The 19,735-nt window shown below is 48.7% G+C and overlaps 2 protein-coding genes across 7 annotated transcripts in view; one reads left to right on the top strand and one right to left on the bottom strand.

The window, feature by feature from the left end:
* SLC25A26 (solute carrier family 25 member 26) overlaps positions 1-13,491 on the top strand; it is a 137,023-nt gene extending 123,532 nt beyond the window's left edge. For 3 of the 6 annotated variants that reach the window (XM_053897479.1, XM_053897476.1, XM_053897475.1), the window contains 4 exons: positions 1,771-1,840; positions 7,793-7,857; positions 8,859-8,932; positions 13,105-13,491. In XM_053897479.1, the coding sequence (XP_053753454.1) occupies positions 1,771-1,840; positions 7,793-7,857; positions 8,859-8,932; positions 13,105-13,222 (327 nt within the window). In that variant the 3' untranslated portion in view covers positions 13,223-13,491. The remainder of the gene's footprint in view (positions 1-1,770; positions 1,841-7,792; positions 7,858-8,858; positions 8,933-13,104) is intronic. The other 3 variants (XM_053897477.1, XM_053897478.1, XM_053897474.1) reach the window with 1 other exon arrangement.
* A 779-nt stretch (positions 13,492-14,270) lies between these two features.
* Positions 14,271-19,735, bottom strand: part of LRIG1 (leucine rich repeats and immunoglobulin like domains 1) — a 114,143-nt gene continuing 108,678 nt past the window's right edge. Inside the window, exons 14-19 of the mRNA XM_019469769.2 lie at positions 19,140-19,421; positions 18,173-18,592; positions 17,675-17,800; positions 16,923-17,069; positions 16,050-16,334; positions 14,271-15,951 (exon numbers count right to left, since the gene is read on the bottom strand). Of these exons, the coding sequence (XP_019325314.2) occupies positions 15,692-15,951; positions 16,050-16,334; positions 16,923-17,069; positions 17,675-17,800; positions 18,173-18,592; positions 19,140-19,421 (1,520 nt within the window). The 3' untranslated portion in view covers positions 14,271-15,691. The remainder of the gene's footprint in view (positions 15,952-16,049; positions 16,335-16,922; positions 17,070-17,674; positions 17,801-18,172; positions 18,593-19,139; positions 19,422-19,735) is intronic.

A 19,735-nucleotide genomic window follows, 5' to 3' on the forward strand; every position in this document is an offset into this window, starting at 1 on the left:
CCTGAGTTAGACAAAGATTTCTTGTATGTGTCACCAAAGCGTGATCTAGGTCTAGGAGAAAATATTTGCAAATGACTTTTATCTGGAATGTATAAAGAACTCTCAAAACTCAGTAATTAAAAAACCCAGACAATTCACTGAAAATGTGCAAAACATTTGAACAGACACTTCACTAAAGGAGATTGAGGGGTGGCATAAATGTACATGAATAGAAGCTCAACATCATTAGTCATTGGGAAAATATGAATTAAGACTACAGGGACATACTACTACACATCTATTAGAATGGTTAAAATTCTAAAGTACCAGTAATACTGTGGGTAAGGATGTGGAGAAATTGGAACTGGTCAGAATGTAAAAAGGTACAAGCAACTTGGAAAGTGATTTTGTAGTTTCCTAACATGTTACACATATTCTTAGAATGAGATCCAGCTATTGTACCCCTAGGTATTTCCCCAAGAGAAATGAAGGCATGTGTCTGTATAGAGCCATACAGATAAATGTATGGCTTTTATTTTAGCCATCATAATGGCTTTATTTATAATAGCTAACAGTTGCAAAAATCCCAAGTGTGCTTCAGTAAGCAGAAACCTATTGTAGCTATATAATGCAATATTATTTAGGAGTTAAACAGGAACGAAGTATTGATATACACAATAACATGGATGAATCTGACAAAAATTCTGAAGATAAGAATCCAGGTTAAAAAAAAAATGAATGTCCAATTACCTTTACATAAAATTCTAGAAAAAGCAAACTAATCTAGAACGACATCACATTGTGTATGGCGAGGAAAGTCAGGAAAGAGGAATGGCAGAGAAAGCTTTTGGGGGTGATGGACATATTCACTATCTAATTATGGCAGTGTGTGTGTGCGCGCATGTGCGTGTCAGAGAAAGAAAACAAGTTGCATACTGTAAATACGTGTAGCTTGTTGGATACCTACTTAAAACTCAGTAAAGTAAAACAAAAGCAAAAAGAAAGAACAGAATGCAGGCTGTGCTGTTAGAAAGCCTAAGTAAAAGGCGGGTAGTAAGTAACAGGGCCCAACTGTTAAGGTTGTTGTGAGGAGTATTAACACATGTCCAGAGACGAGACCAGTGCCTGATTCGTCCGATGTGTGTTCTCCATCCGATGTGACTGCATCTTGTCTCTACTGGATCATCAGCTCTTGGTGAGCAAGGCACCATGTCTCCGCCATCATTTTGCCTAGTTTGAAACTTGGAATGAGGGTTTATTTGTATAATCTTCAATTTATTTCATGAAAAGTGCAAAAAATGTTTTGACGAATTTAAAATCCCTGCATAAGTAACAGAATTCACATCCTTCAGACATGGGCAATATGGATAAAGACTGAGAAAAAAACCCGGAGGAATATGGCAGACAGACACTGCTGTGGACTCATTTGTGAATTATGTTATTTATATGTTTAGAATCAGAGGGGAAATAACTTAAAATGTTACCTTGTCTTAGAGATCTATCTTTATTTTTATTTGTACTCGTATACACAAATGTGTGTAGATCATGCACATTTCCTGAAAATTGTTTCCTTTGAGCACTCGAGTGTAGCTGTCACCCTTTTTCTTTGACTTTTTTTTTTTTTTTTTTTAGAATGCAGTTAAGTCCTTGGGAAAATCGCTTATGTCATCAGTAAGGAATGTCACCAAAATAGCTTCTCACTTAAGTTCCCATCCCCAGAGCTAACCCACGGGAGGGTCCGATAAATTCAAATATTTAATAACTTGTCTTTTTCTTTCTCCTTAAACACAGGCCCTCTGGTCCTGGAGGCAGGATCACGTGGTGGATTGTTGGCAGTCAGCAGTCTGTGGAGCTTTTGCAGGTGCAAGGGATTATATTATACTGGGAAAGACCAAAGGGGGGAGAAAAATGTGAAAATATTAACTATGCAAAAACAACATTCTTTAGAAATTCCAGATTGTTTAGATGAAGAGAGTTCCACTAGTTGTTTGAGAAAAGAGAGTGACTTCGGGGGGGGGGGGGAACAAACCCTGCTAAAAAGGTGTCTGCTTGAAAGACAACCAATTTGTTTTTGACAAATTTTTCTTTCTCTTTTTATCTTTATTAAAGCCTTCACTCAGGCCCTTGGATTATCTCAAAGATGATTTATAAAGTCCTCTCTGGGAGGAGACTTGCCATGGGTGCAGGGCTAAGTGTGCAGCTGTCTGCCTTGAGCAGTGCTTTGGGGGTTTCAGTGATTCCTGCAGAAGGCAATGATTCACGGTTCGTGTGACATGTTTGACAGCACCACAGATTAACTAGTGTCAGGAGGGCCGAGGCTGCTCAGCAAACTTACCGAAGGCTCAACTGCTCTGTGGAGAAAATACGGAGATCTAAACATCTGGCCATTTTCCAGGCATTAAACCAAGAGCAAAGTGACAGTGTGCAATAATAGTGTGTTATCCATCACTAAGTCATGTGAATTTTCCAGTGAGGCTGTAATGAGGACTCGGGTGCTTTACAAAATTCAAGAAGTGATAGGCTTAGCAGTCTAAGAAGTGCATCTTGCTGTTGCACGTAAAGGTGAATTAGAATTACAGTTGAAATAAAGCAAAGTGGAGATGCGCCAGAAAACATAAACTGCTAGTTTTGATGTGTAGCCAGTAAAGAGATAAGTAGTTTTAGGATGTCAGCTTTATTAGGAAATAATTCTTTTGCCATTTGTTTAATGGTTGTTGGATTGGGTTTTGGTTGTGGTGATTAGGAAAACAGAAAGCATGTATTTCATAGGATTCTTTATTAATAATTGGACCCATTTGGCGTGTAGAATTGATAATCAAAAATAAGAATCTTACCTCTAGACATGAAACCGCCTCAAATGGATTATGATGGGTAATTGTTTCCACATGACCCTTCGTCATTAGCTGTGTTAAATGACTAGGTGGTCTTGATTCACTTTCTGGAGGTCAAGAGTCTTTACTCCCCAGTCCTTAAGTGAAATGTGTGGGGTTTTTTTTGACTGCCTCCAGGGGACAAAGTAAGCATTATGGAACTTTGGTCATCCTGGATAAGGAAGGGCACTTCTTAAATTTAGCACTTCCATAAAACCTCCACGTGTTAAAGTAAGAAGGGTATATTCTCCGGTCCCATTTCTGAAGTAGCTCATTCAAAGATTTGCTTACAAATGCACTGTTTCTAGTAAGGAAATTTACATTCACTACAATGCCTTTTTCCAAATAATGCTTTGTAATGAGTGCTAAGCAGTTAGATTAGTCAGAAGCGGGGAGGGCAGAACTAGTTATCAGCCATCCGCTGTGCGGTAGGATCCTTTCGGCCGGGCCCTTTCAGTCTGGGGGCTCCCCAGCGGAGTGTGGCCCAGCAGTCCTGTGCTCCAGTGACTGATGGACGCTTCAGTGTGAAGCAGGGAAGGGACTTGGCCAGAGCAACATACCTGGTGTGGGCCAGCTTGCTTGACTTAAGAGAATTGTCAGGTCTCAGCTCTGCCCCCAGTTCCCTTCCTGTTACAGACGCGCCCCTCCCGGCCTTAGCGGGGGATTATGGCAGGGCTAGGTGAGATCACGTGGGTATTAGTACTCGTGATCTATGACACCGAGCTGATTGATGAGAGGTATTATTTCTACTGCAGTAGAAACACCCAATACCCAGAAAATGAAAAGCTGTCATCACATCGATTCCTATTCACCACTGCATTGAGAGAATAATATGTTGATAGAGTTTCTATACATAATTATCTCTAATAGCATGTGGATTTAAAAACCCCTCCAATTCAGTTGCCTTATTTCTTCTGCTGAGGTTCTGTAAGTGAAGGAGTTTGTCAGGTTCTGCAAAAATCCACCGAGGGTAGATCCACGTGCATTTCTTCCCAGAAGGTAAAATGAGTGTATTTTTGTTTATATCTCTTTTGTTTTGAAATTTCAGTTGGTGTGCTGTGACAGATACAGTTACTATTTTAAAAACTTTGTGAAAGATAAACATCATTTAAAAAGTACCGTAACTTGTGAAGAAGCGATCCCCCGTGGGAGTCTGTTGTGACACGGTGCATTGCACACCACAGAGAAATGAATTAACGCCTGGTCGCCCGGGGCCGCCCCTTGCAGGCCTGCGCGCTCAGACTCCCCAGCCTCAAGCGGCCACAAAGGCAGTGATGTGAGACTTGCCCGTAAGTCAGAAATTAGATTACTCCTCCTTGGGCACGTTTCTGGTTTTAAACTGGTTAAATCATCACGGATGAACCACTCTGGCCCATGTTTGGCGCTCTTCTGTGCCCGTGCTTGTTGTATAAACTACTTGGCACAAATATCCAAAAATGTCCCTTGAGATTGGAGGTGTTGATGGCTTGTCATGCCAGAAATTCCCTTGGTTTGTGGTCAGGGGTTAAACGAGGGGAAAAAAAAGGACTTTGCCAACTTCCTCCCTTCAAGTTAACTTCTAAACATACAGCCATAATTCAGTCTAACTAATTATGACATTTGCTACTCTAGTGATACGTGCTTTGGTACTCTAGTGTTCTTTGGTCAGTTTCTCATAATTAACATCTACTTAAATTTTCGAAGAGAGAAGGAGTGAGACTGAAAGACAGGGTCGGAGGGAAGGAAAGAGAGAGCTTCCCATGGCTTGAAATCCCAGAATAGGGTGAAGGATTTGTCTGGGTAAGACATGGGAAGGCATGATGCCAGCTTTAAACAGAAACACCCTTCTGTTGTTGTCGAAGCCCTCCGTGTCTGGCCACTTGTTTGGAGAGCATATGCAAAGGAGGTGCGTGGATGTGCTGTTCTTGCTGTGAGCCTCATCAGGAGATGGGAGGCCAGCCGGGAAGGGACGGCGCATGGCGGCCCCGCGCAGTCCTGTCCCCACCACCGCTTTCACAGCTTGTTGTGAGGAAGGTGGCCCCTTTGTCCAGAGTGCTAAAGAATCTGCAGTTGTTCAAGGACACACGACATGTCATTTCACTGTAAACGTCCCGTTTCCCCCGAACCTGGTGCCTGAAAGCAGTTAGCCCGACATCCTGTAAAAGTCTAACTCTAGTGGAGCCCGTAGAAAATGGTTTCATGCGTGATGTGCTGCACCAAGTAATTATTTCCTGTCTAATATGTTAGCATGTTCCTTGTATTTATTACCAGCAGTTTATAGTTCCCTTAAGTAAAATGTAGAAAATAACTACATTTTAACTAAAAGCATAGGTCCCCAGTGCCCTCCCTGTTGTGACCCGTCATCCCATTACGCGATCTTCACAGGGCCTTCTTTGCAGCCTCATAAGAAATATTGTGAGGGCTGTGTATCACAGCAGTCGTTGACATCTGAAGACATTAAAATTGGTTTCTTAATAATTTGCATAAAATACATCTACCATCATGGCTGTAAAATTAGGACCCATTCAAGCATATTGGTTTTTGTCTTTGACTTCTCTTCGTATTACCTTATCAAGCAGCAGTCTCTGAGAGTATGTCACCAAGCACCCAAAGTCGGGGGGCAGGGACCTTCTCACAGCCAAGACGAGCTTGACGCAGAGTACCTGCATTTACTAGAAGGCAAGGAGTTTTCAGCGTAAGTGACTCAGGGGAGCTTGAGTCGTCAGACGGGCGAGGTCCTTGCCAACTTTTAGGTCTTTGAAGTTGGTTTAGGAAACTTTGTGAACATTTTCAAATAGGATAATGGTGTATGCACTTCAGAGTTTTAACACTCGGATGCGATTTAGTGTCTTACCACACATGAGACTGATTACATAGTGAAAGAGCCCTACTTGTGGAGCTGAGATGCATGTGACTTTGAGTGCCAGCTCCATACTACTGTGTGGCCCTGAGCAAGCTGTCTGTAAAATGGGACAGTAAGACCCATGCAAATAAACAGAATAATTAGTGGCCATACCTGGTACAGGCCCAGCATGCCAGGTACAGAGTAAGCACAAATACTGGCTCCGAGCTTCCCCTCCCTCCTCTCTTGCAGAGGACGGGTTGGAATCTTGGGTTTATAAGACCCTTGTCCAGGGTACCCAGCAAGCGTTTGTGAGTGTCTGCTGTGTGTGGGGGGGCTAGAGACATGAAGGAAAATCACAGATTATCTCTTCCCATGCGGAAAAGACCCAGTTCCTAGCCAGTTCCTTTGAGCTCTGGTGTGCACCAGGCACTGTCCCAGACACTTCGCACAGACCCATGTAGTCCTAGATCCTGCTGCTGTCTGTGTCTTAGAGACGAGCAAACCGAGGCCACCAGCGCACCCAGTGGCTGTGAGCCCACATTCTGGAGTCAGTAAAGTTCAGGTCTTAGCTCTCCACTAAGTAAAACCTTCTGTGAGTTCTAGAACCTCTCTGAGCTTCAGTTTCCCCACCCATAGCGGGAGGTCGCAGTGACAGAAGTACCTGTCTCCTACGGTGCTTGACCTAGAGAGTAAGTGCGGTCCCTAAGGCCAGTCCGCTAGTAGAGTAGGGATTTAGTTTAAGGCTTGGTCTTTCTGACTCTGAAAGAGTCTTTCAGACTGGGCCCTGCTAACTCTTGCAGCCAGAGAGGGAAACAAAGTCGATTTGGGGTGGGGGGTTTGGACAGTACAGTTCGCCTGAAGTTTAATAAAGTACTACCTAAATTTCAGGCAGCTTTTCAATCTGGAAAAAAGTGTTTCACCTGTTTGTAACACAGAAGTGGCTACAGCAAAAGGGGACTCTAATATTCATGTAATTGGTAATATTCAGTCCTCAGATATGTGTCCTTTGTGGATAATCAAATACGGAACGTAAAAGCACAAATGGATACATCTTTCAAAAAGTCATTGTCCTAATACATGCTACCAAAGGAAGGAGGTTCCGTGGGGTCCTTTTCCAGCAACATGTTTAGAAAGATATTTGGCAGAGATCAAATGACCTTCACAATTGTCCCCATGCCACAAAATTCAGAGGGGGAGGTGCTATTTCTGGAGCATCCTTCATGCATGTGCTCTGTTTGCCTAGCTCACGCAAGCTGAATCTTTAGAAAACCCTTTTGTGTTTATTACTTCTGTCTCCTTAGGGCCTCTTCAGGTTTAAAATACATCTTTGTATTTCTCTTAATAAAATATCGACATCATATACTGTGGTTTCTGTTAAAAAAAAAATCCTCCAATTCCCCTGTCCACAGGTATGGATATTAAAATAATCAGTTTGACAGTCGTGGTATTCCGTGGAAGAGAAGGTGGGAAGGAAGCCGTGGGAGGATTGCCTGTTGAATCAGCACCGACTGACAGGATGCAGAAAGGGCTAGAAATGTCGTTACTCTACTTGGCCCATTATCTGAAGCCTGGAGACACAGAAAGCTTTACTCTTATAACTCAGAGGAATTTAGCCATTAATACTTAGAGTCCCTACAGCAATCTGCATACCTCTGTTTGCCCATTTTGTCTGAGACCAGAAAAGATAGAGGCGTTTCGGAGTCCCATTAAACAAGAGTGTTCCGTAGAAGGTGGGGGCCCTGTGAGAAGCGCAGCGAGCGGCGAGCCTCTCATACTGACGGCGGGTGTGTGAACACAGGCACACAACCGTGTGCACACGTAGGTCTGCTGCTGCACCCACGAGCAAGGTGAATTACGGGGCCTTGTTTTTGTTTTTATCCCTGAGCGTGTAGAGCGTTCTCCTGTCACCTCTCTTACGTGTGGTTCAGCGTCACTGCAAAAGCAGTGGAGCGTGTGCAGTTTGCACGCGTCCATCCTCTTCTGGAATCAGTCAGGTGGACACAGTGACAAGGAAGTGATTTGGGCAGAGCTTCGAGGGATTAGAAAGTACAAGTTCTGCCATCCACGTAACACAGTTAACAATACCTCCTTTGCGTGCCGGGTATTTTTATACGCACAGGTGGATTTGCAGCTGTGGTCACCACGCCTCTGGATGTGGCAAAAACAAGGATCATGTTGGCAAAGGTGAGTGGAAAATGTAACGTAGACACAGCAGATGTTTGTGTGTATCAGCACCAGGGCTCACGTGTATATAAGTGGCCAAGAGCAGGGTAACGCTGATCTAGAACAGCAGCCTTACGCTGCCCTGCCGAGGCACGAATGACTGACGTTGACGGCACAGTGTCCGTAGTCGTCACTATGACCGGTGTCGCCACAGCTTTTGACCTTTAGGAAAACATTCTCACTGATGTTCTGTGAGAAGCATCAGAGCTGGGCCTCTGCCTGGTAATACTGCTTTCCAGTGACCTCTGTTTTTATGGGCGACAGACCTGAGGCTCCCAGAGTTGACTGGCTTCACGCCAATGCCGCAGGTAAGCTAGAGGCTCTGAACTCAGATGATGCTTGGCCTTAACCGTCTGAATCAGGACAGTTGTCAGAATTGTTTGAAAAGTTTTCATTGAAAAGAAACATTGTTAGAAAGAGTCTGGACCGAGGTTCATGGAATGCCATGCACATAACCTATCTGGGGCCAAACAATAGAAAAGAAAGAGGCACACATACCCTTAGGGCAAAGTGCAGCCATAAGGGCAGAAATCTAATATGGAGGTTGACAAGGCCAAACCTGAGTATCGGTCCTGTTTTAAATTGAACTTGCTAGTACTCTTCGTTAAATGTGGTCGTTAGCTGCTCCGATAAGTTCATAATTGGGCCACTTATACTGATACTCCCCTCTCTTCTCAGATCAGTTACTGTTGCTTTCTGTCTTTTTCCTGTCAAACAGTTGTTGGTGAGTTATCTAGATGAGGCCTGGCTCCAACCTAGAAATGCAGCTTCCTGTCAGTCAGTGCCTACCTGTGGGCTTGAATGGAGGGGCTTCTGGTCTGGTGAGGTCCTGGGGTCCTGACTGCAAAGAAGCTCCCCAGTCTACTTCAAACTGTCCTAGAAGACACTGGTTGGGGGCCAAGCATCTGAGGACATCATTTGGGGGATTTCATACGATAATGGCCTGTTGTCCTGTCGTGCAGGTTGGTTCCAGCACCGCTAGTGGGAATGTGCTCTCTGCCCTGCACGGGGTCTGGCGGACACAGGGGCTGGCGGGGTAAGTGCAAGATGGAATGTTCGACTGCCTTCCTGCGTCTCTTCCCAGCTCTTCCTCCTTTTAGCCTGAGCAGGAACAGCTTTGCGTCCTTCTGCCCGTCCTGGTTGGGTCTCTGTTCACATTGCACAAAACCCGTTTGATGGTGCCTGAGTGAGATGACAGTGCGCCCTTGAGTCGATGCGGCATCTAGCAAGTGATTGGCGGCCTTGGCTTTCTTGATACTGGAGCGCCTCGGCAGGCTCGGCCCCCTCTCGGTTCTGGGCTGCAGCTCTGAGCAGACGGGCTCAGTTAGGTGATGCAGGAATGCACGTGAGCCAGCGTAACATTTAGAAGAAAGCAGTTGGGGTTGGGGCTACTTTTAGCTGCCGTCAGTCACAAATTACTTTCAGTGCCCCAGTGTGTGGCTCGTCACTTGCAACCCTCTCTCTTTTCCCCTCAGCGCCTCACCCTGCAAGCATCACGTGCTAAGATGCTTCCCTTGCAAAGCTTGCTTTCACCTTGCTTTTGCAGTCTGTAAACATGTCTAAACGTTGGGATCCGTACAGTCTGTGAAATTACCATGTTCTCTTTGGAATGACCTACGAGGGGTTTTCCTGAGAGAGCACAGCTTGCGGCCGCCTCTTGCAGGGCCAGGAGTGAGCCTGTTGACAGGGTGTGGCCGGTGGGGACAGCCCATCTGTGGCAGCGCCACCTCCTCATCGTAGTGCCAGTGCCGTGTGGGTGACTCGATTGGATCGCCATGTTATGTGCATTTGACAGGCTTTTCTTTCGGCTAGTTGATAGTTGGGGAACGTGGGGCACATAGGTCAGGCCCCAGGTAAGGTTTTTGCAGAACGGCCCCCATTCTCTTCAAAATTTGCAACCGTTAGTTGCAAAAGTAGGTCCTGTTGGGTGGTTTTTTGTATGCGGCGGCCCTGAGGGACCGATGCTGGTTGCCTGACAGACTTCCGGGTTCTGAGAGGAGGACTGGGTTTACCAGAAAGGAACGCTTGAGTGCGACCAAGGGCATGGCAGAGCGGTGGCTTGTGCGCCACAGGCCGGCCGTTTACAGCTAACGTGGCGTGAGGAGGGGAGAACGCGATTGCTCGCGGCGCAGACACGCCGGTCCCGACACACATCTCACGCGGGCACCCAAGTGGCGTGGGAGGAGAAAGCTCTGGAGCAGCCTTTCAGTTAGCGGGTGAAAGATTCTCAGGGTTCCAGGTAGTTGTGGGCCACACAGAGATGGTGCTCGCAATGGCTCTGTTGAATCTAAAGTCACGGTACTCAATTTCACTGCCCCGCTTTGTTTCCCGTGTGGCTCACACTGGATTCTGTGGCAACCGCTGGTCACACCTCTGCTCTGTGGAGTTGGTATCGAGCTGCAGGTGCGTCCGCCTTTCTTGAGAAAGCGGTGACATGTGGGTGTGGTGTGGTTGGCAAAACCCTGGCCACTGGGAGCCTGAGAGGCAGGAGCTCCCTTGAGCAGATGACTGAAACGAATCCCTCCCTGTCCCAGTGCTGGTGTCTACTTGCTGTCATGTGACCCGGCAGCGCCAGAATTCCGGCAGAGGATGAGTGTCGCGAGCCTTCCTTTCCGGGGCCCTGGAAAGGTAATTGGGAATTTTGCTTACTTCTTAAGCCTTGGGCTCTCATTAGCATACACACTGTGGTCCTTGGCAGCCCGTTTCAAGCAGCCACGCTCGTCATTTAAGAAGTGATAGTTTTATTAGCTTCCTAGTAAGACGATAAAAGGCAACGAATAATTAGACAAAAGATTTTGGCTGAAAGCAAACAAAGCAAATCCCTGCCCACGTGGGTGGCTGCCCTCCCAGCGGCCCTGGGCGTCCTCAGCCCCGACAGGGTCTCGGCCTGCCTCTTCTGTCCGGCTCCGACACAGCCCTGCGGGCCCATCCTGCTGCCTCTGAACACACCTGCTGCGTTCCTGAGTGTTCTGGATCCTGGCAGGTAGCTTCCCTGGCGGCCGTGAGGCCCTGCTGGCCTCTCAGGGTGAAGTGGGGGTGCTTTTTGATCTCTGTGTCGGTTCACACAGGGGAAGGCTGTGTTCTGGCACAGACTTGGAATATAGGCTCTAGGGCAAACTGGTTTCTCCAAAATAAAAACACCACATGCTCATTCAGTCCAACAGCCGGAAAGCAGACGGGACGCCCGTTTGTGCCACATCGTTCATTCGTACTCGTCCTGTTAAGCAGCCGGCTTTTTGTGTTTCCTGACTGTGCCCTATATGTCTTAACCGCTGCTGCCCCGTGTGCACCCCCTCCGAGCCCCGTGCTCTGCCCAGTACGTTTGTTACCTCGTTTGATCTGTGGTCCCCAGAACACAGCCGCACTCCACTCAAGTCTCTGCCTCCTCGTCTGGTTGGGGCGCTCACTGTACAAATTACTCGGCTTTAAGGCTATAATTATGTTAATGGATTCAATTGTCATCTGGTGAGACCATAAACTGCTTCCATCTGCCTCTTGCCAGAAGCAGCTGAGTTCATTAGCAGCAAAAGCTGCACCAAGACACGGGTTTCAGAAGTCAGATCGTGAGGGAGGATATCGTGGCCTAAGTGGTCTCATATCTCAGCTTCTGCTGACCTCCCTCCCGGCACCCTTCTCTTTGTAGGCGGGGCGCCAGGAGTAATCCCTGTTTGGGGCCACAAGGTCCCAGTGGCCTCCGTGTGGTAATGGAGGAGTTTTGTCTTCACCTACCACCTTCTGCAAGAACGATCTGCATCATGCTGAGGCAGACAACTTTTTTCCTTGTATGGTTTTCATGGTTACTTCTAGAGAAGAGGTTCTCATTTCATCTGTGGGATTTTACTTCATGATTTAAATCCTTACTCAGCTAACAAAAGTAAGGGCCCCCTAATGCTCAGTCCCATTTTCCTCAGAAGTGCTAAGCACGCCATTCAGAGGGCAGGCCAGCTGACCTCTCCCAGCAGGTGTGCAGAAACCAGGCGGTGGGGGCTTTGTCTCCTGTCCACCGTCTTGGCCAGTCACCATTGTCCACCATTGCGGACATTTTTTCCTGTTTAAAAGGTTATGTCCTTTTCACATAGCCTGACCTGTATGTTTGGGCCCTGACCTGGGCCTGAGCCAAAGTCTTCTCACTAGAAGTCCACTAGTTCTGATTTTTTCTGCTTACAAAAGTAAATGCTTTTGGTAAGAAGACTGTCATTCGAGAAAGATAGGGGTTGTCTCCTCTACTCCTGCCCTCCGGAGAGAGTTTAGGGCCCATCCCTGCCGCAGAATCAGATGACACACACAGCTTTGGGACTTTTGTCAGAACCTGTTGGATTTTCGGTCGTGGATCCCGGGGCCTACCTCATTTTTACTGGCTGCGTAGTGTCCCCCCCGTGTGGACATGGCACCAGAATTTGTGTAACCAGCGGGGGTCTGCAGTTTCTCTGGTACCAGCAATGCCAAGATGCACACCTCTGAACAGTTACCTGGGCACAGCTACAGGATGGCTCTTAAAGAGTGAACTCCAGTTTGCACCCCCAGTAACATTCTTTGACTTGGCCTTTCTTTGTTCCAAAGTCGTGCCATCGACTGGCCTCGTGTGCGTGGGGACAGAACCTGGGGGACGTGCACTCTGCCTAGCCCGTTCACCTTTCTTGTCCTTCCTCAAGAGGAAAAGACAAATAGGGACTCCATGGAGATTGGCCTCCCTGTTTTGGTGTCACATCCGTGGGCCTCTAAGGACCAAATGCAACTGAGTCACTGGGAGGGGGGCGGGCAGAGTTGTGGGGAAGATCTCCAACACCCGAGCCCGCCTTCCATCGCTGTGGCTGGCCGTGCCCACCCGAGGAGTCAGGCCTTTGACTCCTTTACAAAAGTCTGTTCCTCCATCTCTCAAAGAGCCAGTCTGGAAGTTTTCCGCAGGACTGCTGTGGGGACAGAGTTCTTGTTTCTTGGCTAATTACTGGACCTAATTGCGAGGCTCCCAAATAAGCTGTTTGGTACTGAGCCACGTTAGCCAGCAAACAGCTGGGCCCAGACTTCAACAAGTCTACTTGGGAATGTAATTTAGTGCCATTCTGAAAGGAAAAAGCACACGTTTTAAGTGCTGTGTGGGGTTTAATGATCATGGTGTGTTGAGTTGAGCAAGCTGTGGGTGTTGGAATTTAACCTTTCTAACACACACCAATTTAAAAAAAAATCTTTCCTGCTTTTTCCCTTCCCTAGATTATTTGCAGGTGTCTTCCCTCGAACGGCAGCCATCAGTCTGGGAGGCTTCATCTTTCTTGGTGCTTATGACCAAACCCGCAGCTTGTTATTGGAACTTGGCAGAGGGAGCCCCTGAATCCAGGACGGCCCCACATGCACCTCTGTCCAGAAAGGGGGCTGCTGTGCGCACGGGCTCCCTTCCGGTGAGCAGCTGCTCGCCCATCTGAACCGCCTGCACTGCGCCCCTGTGTGTGAGGATAGGACCTTGAGGATGTCTTGCCTGCTCCAGGCTGGCTGGAACGCCGACTGCCGCCTGTCTGCCAGAGCGCCAAGAGGACCGTGTCCACAGCGGTACTTGCGACCATTTTCTCAGAACCCGTTAATAAATAAGTTTGGTGATGCCGAGTCCAGGCTGCTCAGAGCCGTCATTTGATCTGTATCTGATCTTGCATTTCCTGCCACCTGCCAGTGGACGCAGCGGAAGGCAGAGAGGGTTCTCCTTCCGAAAGGATGGCTAGACCGGGAACAGGAAGGAGACTCACGAGAAGTGCACGTGGGTGGGTTTCTCTCTATTGTGAGAGCTTAGGGCTTTGTTTAAAAAGCATGAACTGCAGGTGCATAGCCGGCATTCTATTAGGCAACTGGGCTGCTGCTCTTAATTACCCTCAGATTTCCCCCGAAAACACACAGTTGTATTATTTTACAGAGAAGGATCCACCGGCCGGCGTGGTGTGTGTGAAAGCAAGCCGGTAGTTGCAGCTCCAGGGACGAGGTGGGCCCGGTGCATCCGAGGAGGGTGCTGAGCCCCCCCCCCCCCGCTCCTCGTGAGACCCCCCCCCCCCCCCCCCGGGGCCTGGGCTGGCTGGGGAACAGAGCAGGGTTTCTTCGTTCCTAATCGGGAAGGTTTATTGTCTGCAGTTAGAAGGGGAGGTCACCATTTCAGAGCTTGACTAATAAGCTCCAGGTGTTAGAAAAATTCAGAGAGAAATCTCAGGAATCTAGTGGTGGTGTATCCTCCCTGGGGCTAACGTATAGGATTTTGCTTCGCATAAAAAAATTTCCCCCTTTCTGGGGAAAAAAAAAAAGATAATTAAAGGCAGAATAAGTGCATTTGGTTTGTGAGTTTCTGGAATGGAACATACTGCTTACAATGTCACTAGACAAATGACCCCAGCCACCCAATGAACGTTTATAAATGAACCTTTATTAAAGACACTGCAACACCGTTTGTTAGACACTTCAATATTTTACATGTTTTTCAATGTACACTGTACCAAAATTTCTATAAATAAATAACTTTGTACATAAAAGTAATACTTCCTCTTTCACATTGCCTCTCAGAAGCAGCAAATTCACATATTTTGTGGAAGTAACATGAATCAGTTGACGGTTGAGAACACAATTCTAAATGTGCTTACCTTTTGCAACAGTGATGACATCAGACAGTGAAATTTAACAACCCTTTTGTCAATCTCTCCCTTCAGCTTTTTCGCTAAAGGAACTTGCTTTCCGAGATCTTAAGGACCTTGTTTCAATGTCAGTTTTCCTGAACTACACATTGGCACTCACAAGATGGTTAGCTTCGGGTCTCAAAAGTGCAAGTATACCCAGGTGCGGGGCCTAACCTCGTACAGTCCCAGCCCGGGTCGGCTATGGGAGGGAAGGGTGTGGACAGACATGCCCCGGATCCTCAGTAGAGAGAAGCTAGCCCTGAAAGTAAGGACTCGATCCTTTTCCTCCCCCGCGGTCAACACAGTATTAAGGATATTGGCAGAACTAAAACAGCACTATTGAAAAAATCCACAGGTACCAACACCAGCAGCCTCTAGCTTATTAAAAAGCCTCAAATGACAATCGAGTGATACAACCACCACATTTGCTTTTCTCACGGAAGGAAGAAAGGCAGTGCTCAGTTGTTTGGAACAAACGCTTGTGGTGGGTTCACCCCCCCCTTCTGCTTGGCAAGGAACTTACAAGAAAAAAGCACATATGGCAAAGGTACGTGACGCAGGCGTCTTGGGACTCTGCAGGGGGGGTGAGCTCCAACAGCCTCCACACAGGAGCAATACTGACAGGAAGTTCATTCCCACGCAGATGACGGCTGTGGCGGGAAAGCAGGCTAGGGGGTCTGTCCTGTGAAGTGCAATACGAATCCAAGGACTTTCCATCCTTCCCACCCACCAGAAACTCCTGGGAGCAAATGTGGTTTTTAGCTTCTAGAAATTCCATCCATGCATTAAGGCACCAGAACCATCCCCCCTCCCCAAATTAAACAGCAACCTGATAGGAAAAATAATATTGTCAAAATTGTATGATTTCTTTGTTAACCATGCACTAAAGATTAAAATAGCCTCTGCAAAAGATATATAATATATATGAAATCTCTGAAAACTCTTATGTACAATGGTATCAAATACTTTTCTGTTTTGTACACAACAGCCTCTGGCAGTTCTGTGCTGTGGCTGCAAGTCCTTTAAACTACGGATACTCCACATGGAAGTTTAAAACCTATGTACACATCAGTGACGCTTGAACCCAAGCTTCCTCACAGCCTCTCCTACCTCTTTCCTGTAGAGACGGACACAAGAGCTGAGGTAGACAAAGCCTAGATTTTCGGTGCAAAGAGCAGGGGCACGCCCCGTTTCCCGGGTGGCTGTCCTGTCAGTGGTGGGTACTCGGGACTGGAGTCACATGCTTTGGGGAGGTGTCCATTGTAAAGAAGCAAGTGCTGGCCTTCGCCGGGGATGTCGTGACAGCCCGAGGAGGCTTCTGTGAGCTCAGGACTGCCTGGAGTTAATGTCAAGGGAGGCTGGAGGTCCACGGAGTCTGACTCACACAACCTTGCTAAAGTCCAAGAAGAGGCCCCTGTGAGAAAGGAGAGGACACGTCGGAGCCTCCAGTCTGGCTGCTGCCCTGCCCCCACCCACCTGCCGGGAACTCCCTGGAAGACACTGAACATCTACCTTTTCCATCCAGAGGTGCTGTGGGCTTTTTCTTCAAGGAGGCTGGCATTCTGTCATGGTTACTGGGGTAGAGGGACCCCCTGCAGTCGGCGCGGGACCCGTCAACAGTCCCACCGGTCAGATGGTGCAGAGAATGTTCTCGGTCACTCTGACTGGGCTCCGGGCTGCTTAGTGTACCTGCCTGTGTATGGTCTCTGGGCACAGGCTGAGGACGGGATGCCTGTTCCTTGCAACTGCTGTCCGGGTCAGTGGTGTAGTCACCGCACACAACCGGGCCGCTGTGCTCTGCAGGGCCAAGCCAGAGCCGGGTTAGAGCCATGGCCACAGAAGTGTGTGTCCCCACACAGGAGAGGGAGCTGAAGTCCCCTGCTGTGAGGCTGCAGCCCTGCATAGACCAACGCTGTGGAAGTCCCCTCTCTCCCAATTATGGTCACAGAAAAAGGACTGGGCAAACAGGAAGCCATTAACGAAGAGTGGGGTCCTCCACGTTTCAACATTTCAGATTAATTTCTGTATCAGAGCGAGTGGCCCTACTGTTCTGCTCAGAGAAAGAAACCCCATGGAATGACATACCATGTAGGGGCAGGAGGCACCTTGATCAGAAATACCCTGGTGAAAAGGTTCTTCAATTTGGGCCATGCCCTTTACTTAAATTGCTCGTAAATCTGGAAACTTCAAGCCCAGGATCACCATACCACAGATTGATGTAAGACACCTCCTACTCTAGAATTATGAGAGCCAGACCACAGCTTCCTGTTTACACACTGAATACCAAATTCTAAGACCATTAATTCCTCTTTCCCTTTCATTTAATGAACAAGTCAACCCAAATTTTAAGAACCAAAGACTATTCCGGATAAAAGCATCTCTTACCCATCTTCTGTGGGCCAGGTCTCCGCTGGGCTTTCTCAGTCACGGCCCAGGGCTCCTTGTTATAACCAGCACAGGGCTTGGGCTGCCTGCACGTCATGCCATGAGTGTCCACCTCTGAAAAGAGGCTTGTGTCTCTTGGACACACACCTGTAGTAGATTCCCACAGTTAGAAATGCCGGACTTACCTTTTCACAGTCAGCTTTAGGAGAACAATGGGCAAGGCTACCAGAATAGTCCTTCTTACAATGTTGTTGACAGAGGTAGGTGCCTGGGCAGACCAGCAAGAAACATTTTGTAACAGGCTTCCCAGCAGTCAGGCCTTCCAGTGTGCAGAGCCATGGTGGTGAGCAATTCTAAGAATAAACTTGTCCCCAACAGTCTCCCCTGTGGAGGAGGCTCGCCTGGCAGAGCATTCTAGTAGCAGGGACCAGACTACAGTGCAGGCCTGGGCCCTTCCCCTATGGGTTGGTTTCAGGCCCTGTAATGTCCTGTTGGACCTCTTCTTTCAATCCTACCCTATTCCGACTAGGAGATCCTGAGCCCCTTCTAAAGCAACCTCCTGCGGTCTGGACTTTTAAAACCCTGCAAAACTTGCACAGGGAAGAGCCAACAAAGATTTAACAGAAGGCTGGAGTCTGCCAGCCTTCTAGGTCAGCTGTGCTCAACCTAAGGCCACACACCTGCCCCGGGAAGGGGCCAGAGGCCACCTCCAGCTCCTGAGGACAAGATCACATCAGGCTCGGAGTCCTTACCGTTGCTCTCGATGTGCCCGTTGGCCTGATGGCCACCCTCAGTCCTGATCACAGTTTCCTGTCGGTCAGAAAGAGTCCCCTGAGAAGACAGGTAGCTTGGAACATCTGGTGGCACAATGGTTTCATCTGCGAGGAGACAGGACAGTCAGATACTAGGTGTCCCAATCCTTCGTGGTGATAAGGAATGAAACGCTTGTTCAGTATCAAGCCCAGACACAGCACGGCCACCAGCAGCCGCCCAGGCTGTGCAGAGAGACTGTCTGCAGGGCCCAGCTTAGCCTTCCTTTCCACCTGGGTGTAAAAACAGTGTGGCAATCGGAGGCCTGAGGCCACCAGAGAGAGCAATGATGCCAAGAGAACCACAACACCATCAGGTCACTGCAGCAACAAGCCACCACATGGCCACCATGCAATGGGGCGCCTCTGGACCCGGCCTCCTCCACAGCGATCCCTGCTTTTCTCCTGCCCTGAAAATAAACTCAGTCAGCAGTGGCTAACCTGTGTTGGTGACACTGTATTCCTCACTCTTCTTCCTGGTCTGGTAGATGATGCACACCCAGACCAGGGACGTCAGGACAATACTGCACACCACAGCGATGGTGAAGATGCCCACGGTGGTCCCATCCTTCCTGCAGCCAGGAGTGGGCAAGATGCTCAGCTGGCTGTGGGCGCGCTCCGTGCCCAGTGCATTGGACATCTCGCAGGTGTACTGGCCCGCGTCCTCCACCACCACGTTCTGAACCACCAGCAGCTGGTTGCCGGGGGTGAAGTGGTGGCGTTCGGTGAGGCTCAGAGGGCGGTTCCCCTTGAACCAGGTGATGCGGGGCGCAGGGCTCCCGGTCGCCTTGCACTGGAGAGCCACCGTTTCTCCCATGGACACCACACGGTCTTCCAGAGGCACCACCAAGGACGGGGTTTCTGCAGGAAGTTAGAGGAAGCCTTCCGGTTATTCTACGGGCCTGCCTTGTCTTCTGGGCAAAGAACAGTCCAGCATGTCAATGAAATGCCCTATGAGATCGTTATCAGACTGGCAAGCTTTTCAGAAGACCTACCAGAGTAACTAAATCTTTCCCATTGTGGGGGGTGGCTCCCACAAGGAGGGGAAGTAACCTTGAGCCACAGGAGCCCCTACTGTCCCCCACCTGCCCTGTGCCACACTTCTGCTTCTAAAGCAGGCCACACCCAGCCAGCGTAAGGACAGTTCTAGAATGTTCCATACCAAAGCCCTCTACTCTAATTCACTGTGGATCTTAAACAAAAAAACAGAAAAAAAACAAAACCACTTGAAGAGAATATTAGAAAGCAACTCAAAATTTGAAACCAACAGAACCAGCACACCACACTCCGCTCCACACTGCAGGCTCCACCCTCGGAGAACCTGGCCTCTAGGTGTCTGGCACTTGAGGCCCCTCTTCCACACCCACACCCACGTGCACTTATGTACTCAGCGTGTGAGCGGTCGGACCTAAGACTGTCAGAGTGGCATTGGCTGAAACGGTGCCGGCCGAGTTCTGGGCGGTGCAGCTATAAACCCCCATGTCATCTATTTTCACGTCCGTGATGAAAAACACGTCGTCATCGGGCATGACGTGCATGCGTCGTTCGCGAGCAGCAGGGAAATCGGTGCCTCCGTCCTTCTGCCAAGCGATCTGGGGGTTGGGGTGGCCGGTGGCGGCACACTCAAGGCGGGCCATCGTGCCCGTCCGGATGGCGATGTCGTGGGGTATTTTGGTGAATGATGGCAACACTGCAAAATACATATGTACGGTCAGGCTCGCGTCATGGGAAAGCCGGATGCAAAGGCCAGGACGACCCTCTGCCAAGAAGACCTCCTGCTCTGTGTTTGCATGTCCCCTGGGCACCCTTCGTGCCAATGTCTGCTTCGAACCACTCGCACCATCTTTGAGCAGCAGGCTTCCCCAAACTGCCCGCCTCTCCCTTCCCTTGGGCCGCCCTTGTTCACCTGAGCCTGGCTGTCGTCCCCTCAAATGAAGACTTCATGAAGCGTTTTGCCTTTTGTTTCTCACATGGCTGTCGATGCGGGGACACTCGGTAAATACT

This window comes from Panthera pardus, unplaced genomic scaffold (assembly GCF_024362965.1).
Source record: "Panthera pardus isolate Hobbes unplaced genomic scaffold, ASM2436296v1 HiC_scaffold_8, whole genome shotgun sequence".
Lineage (NCBI taxonomy): Eukaryota > Metazoa > Chordata > Mammalia > Carnivora > Felidae > Panthera > Panthera pardus.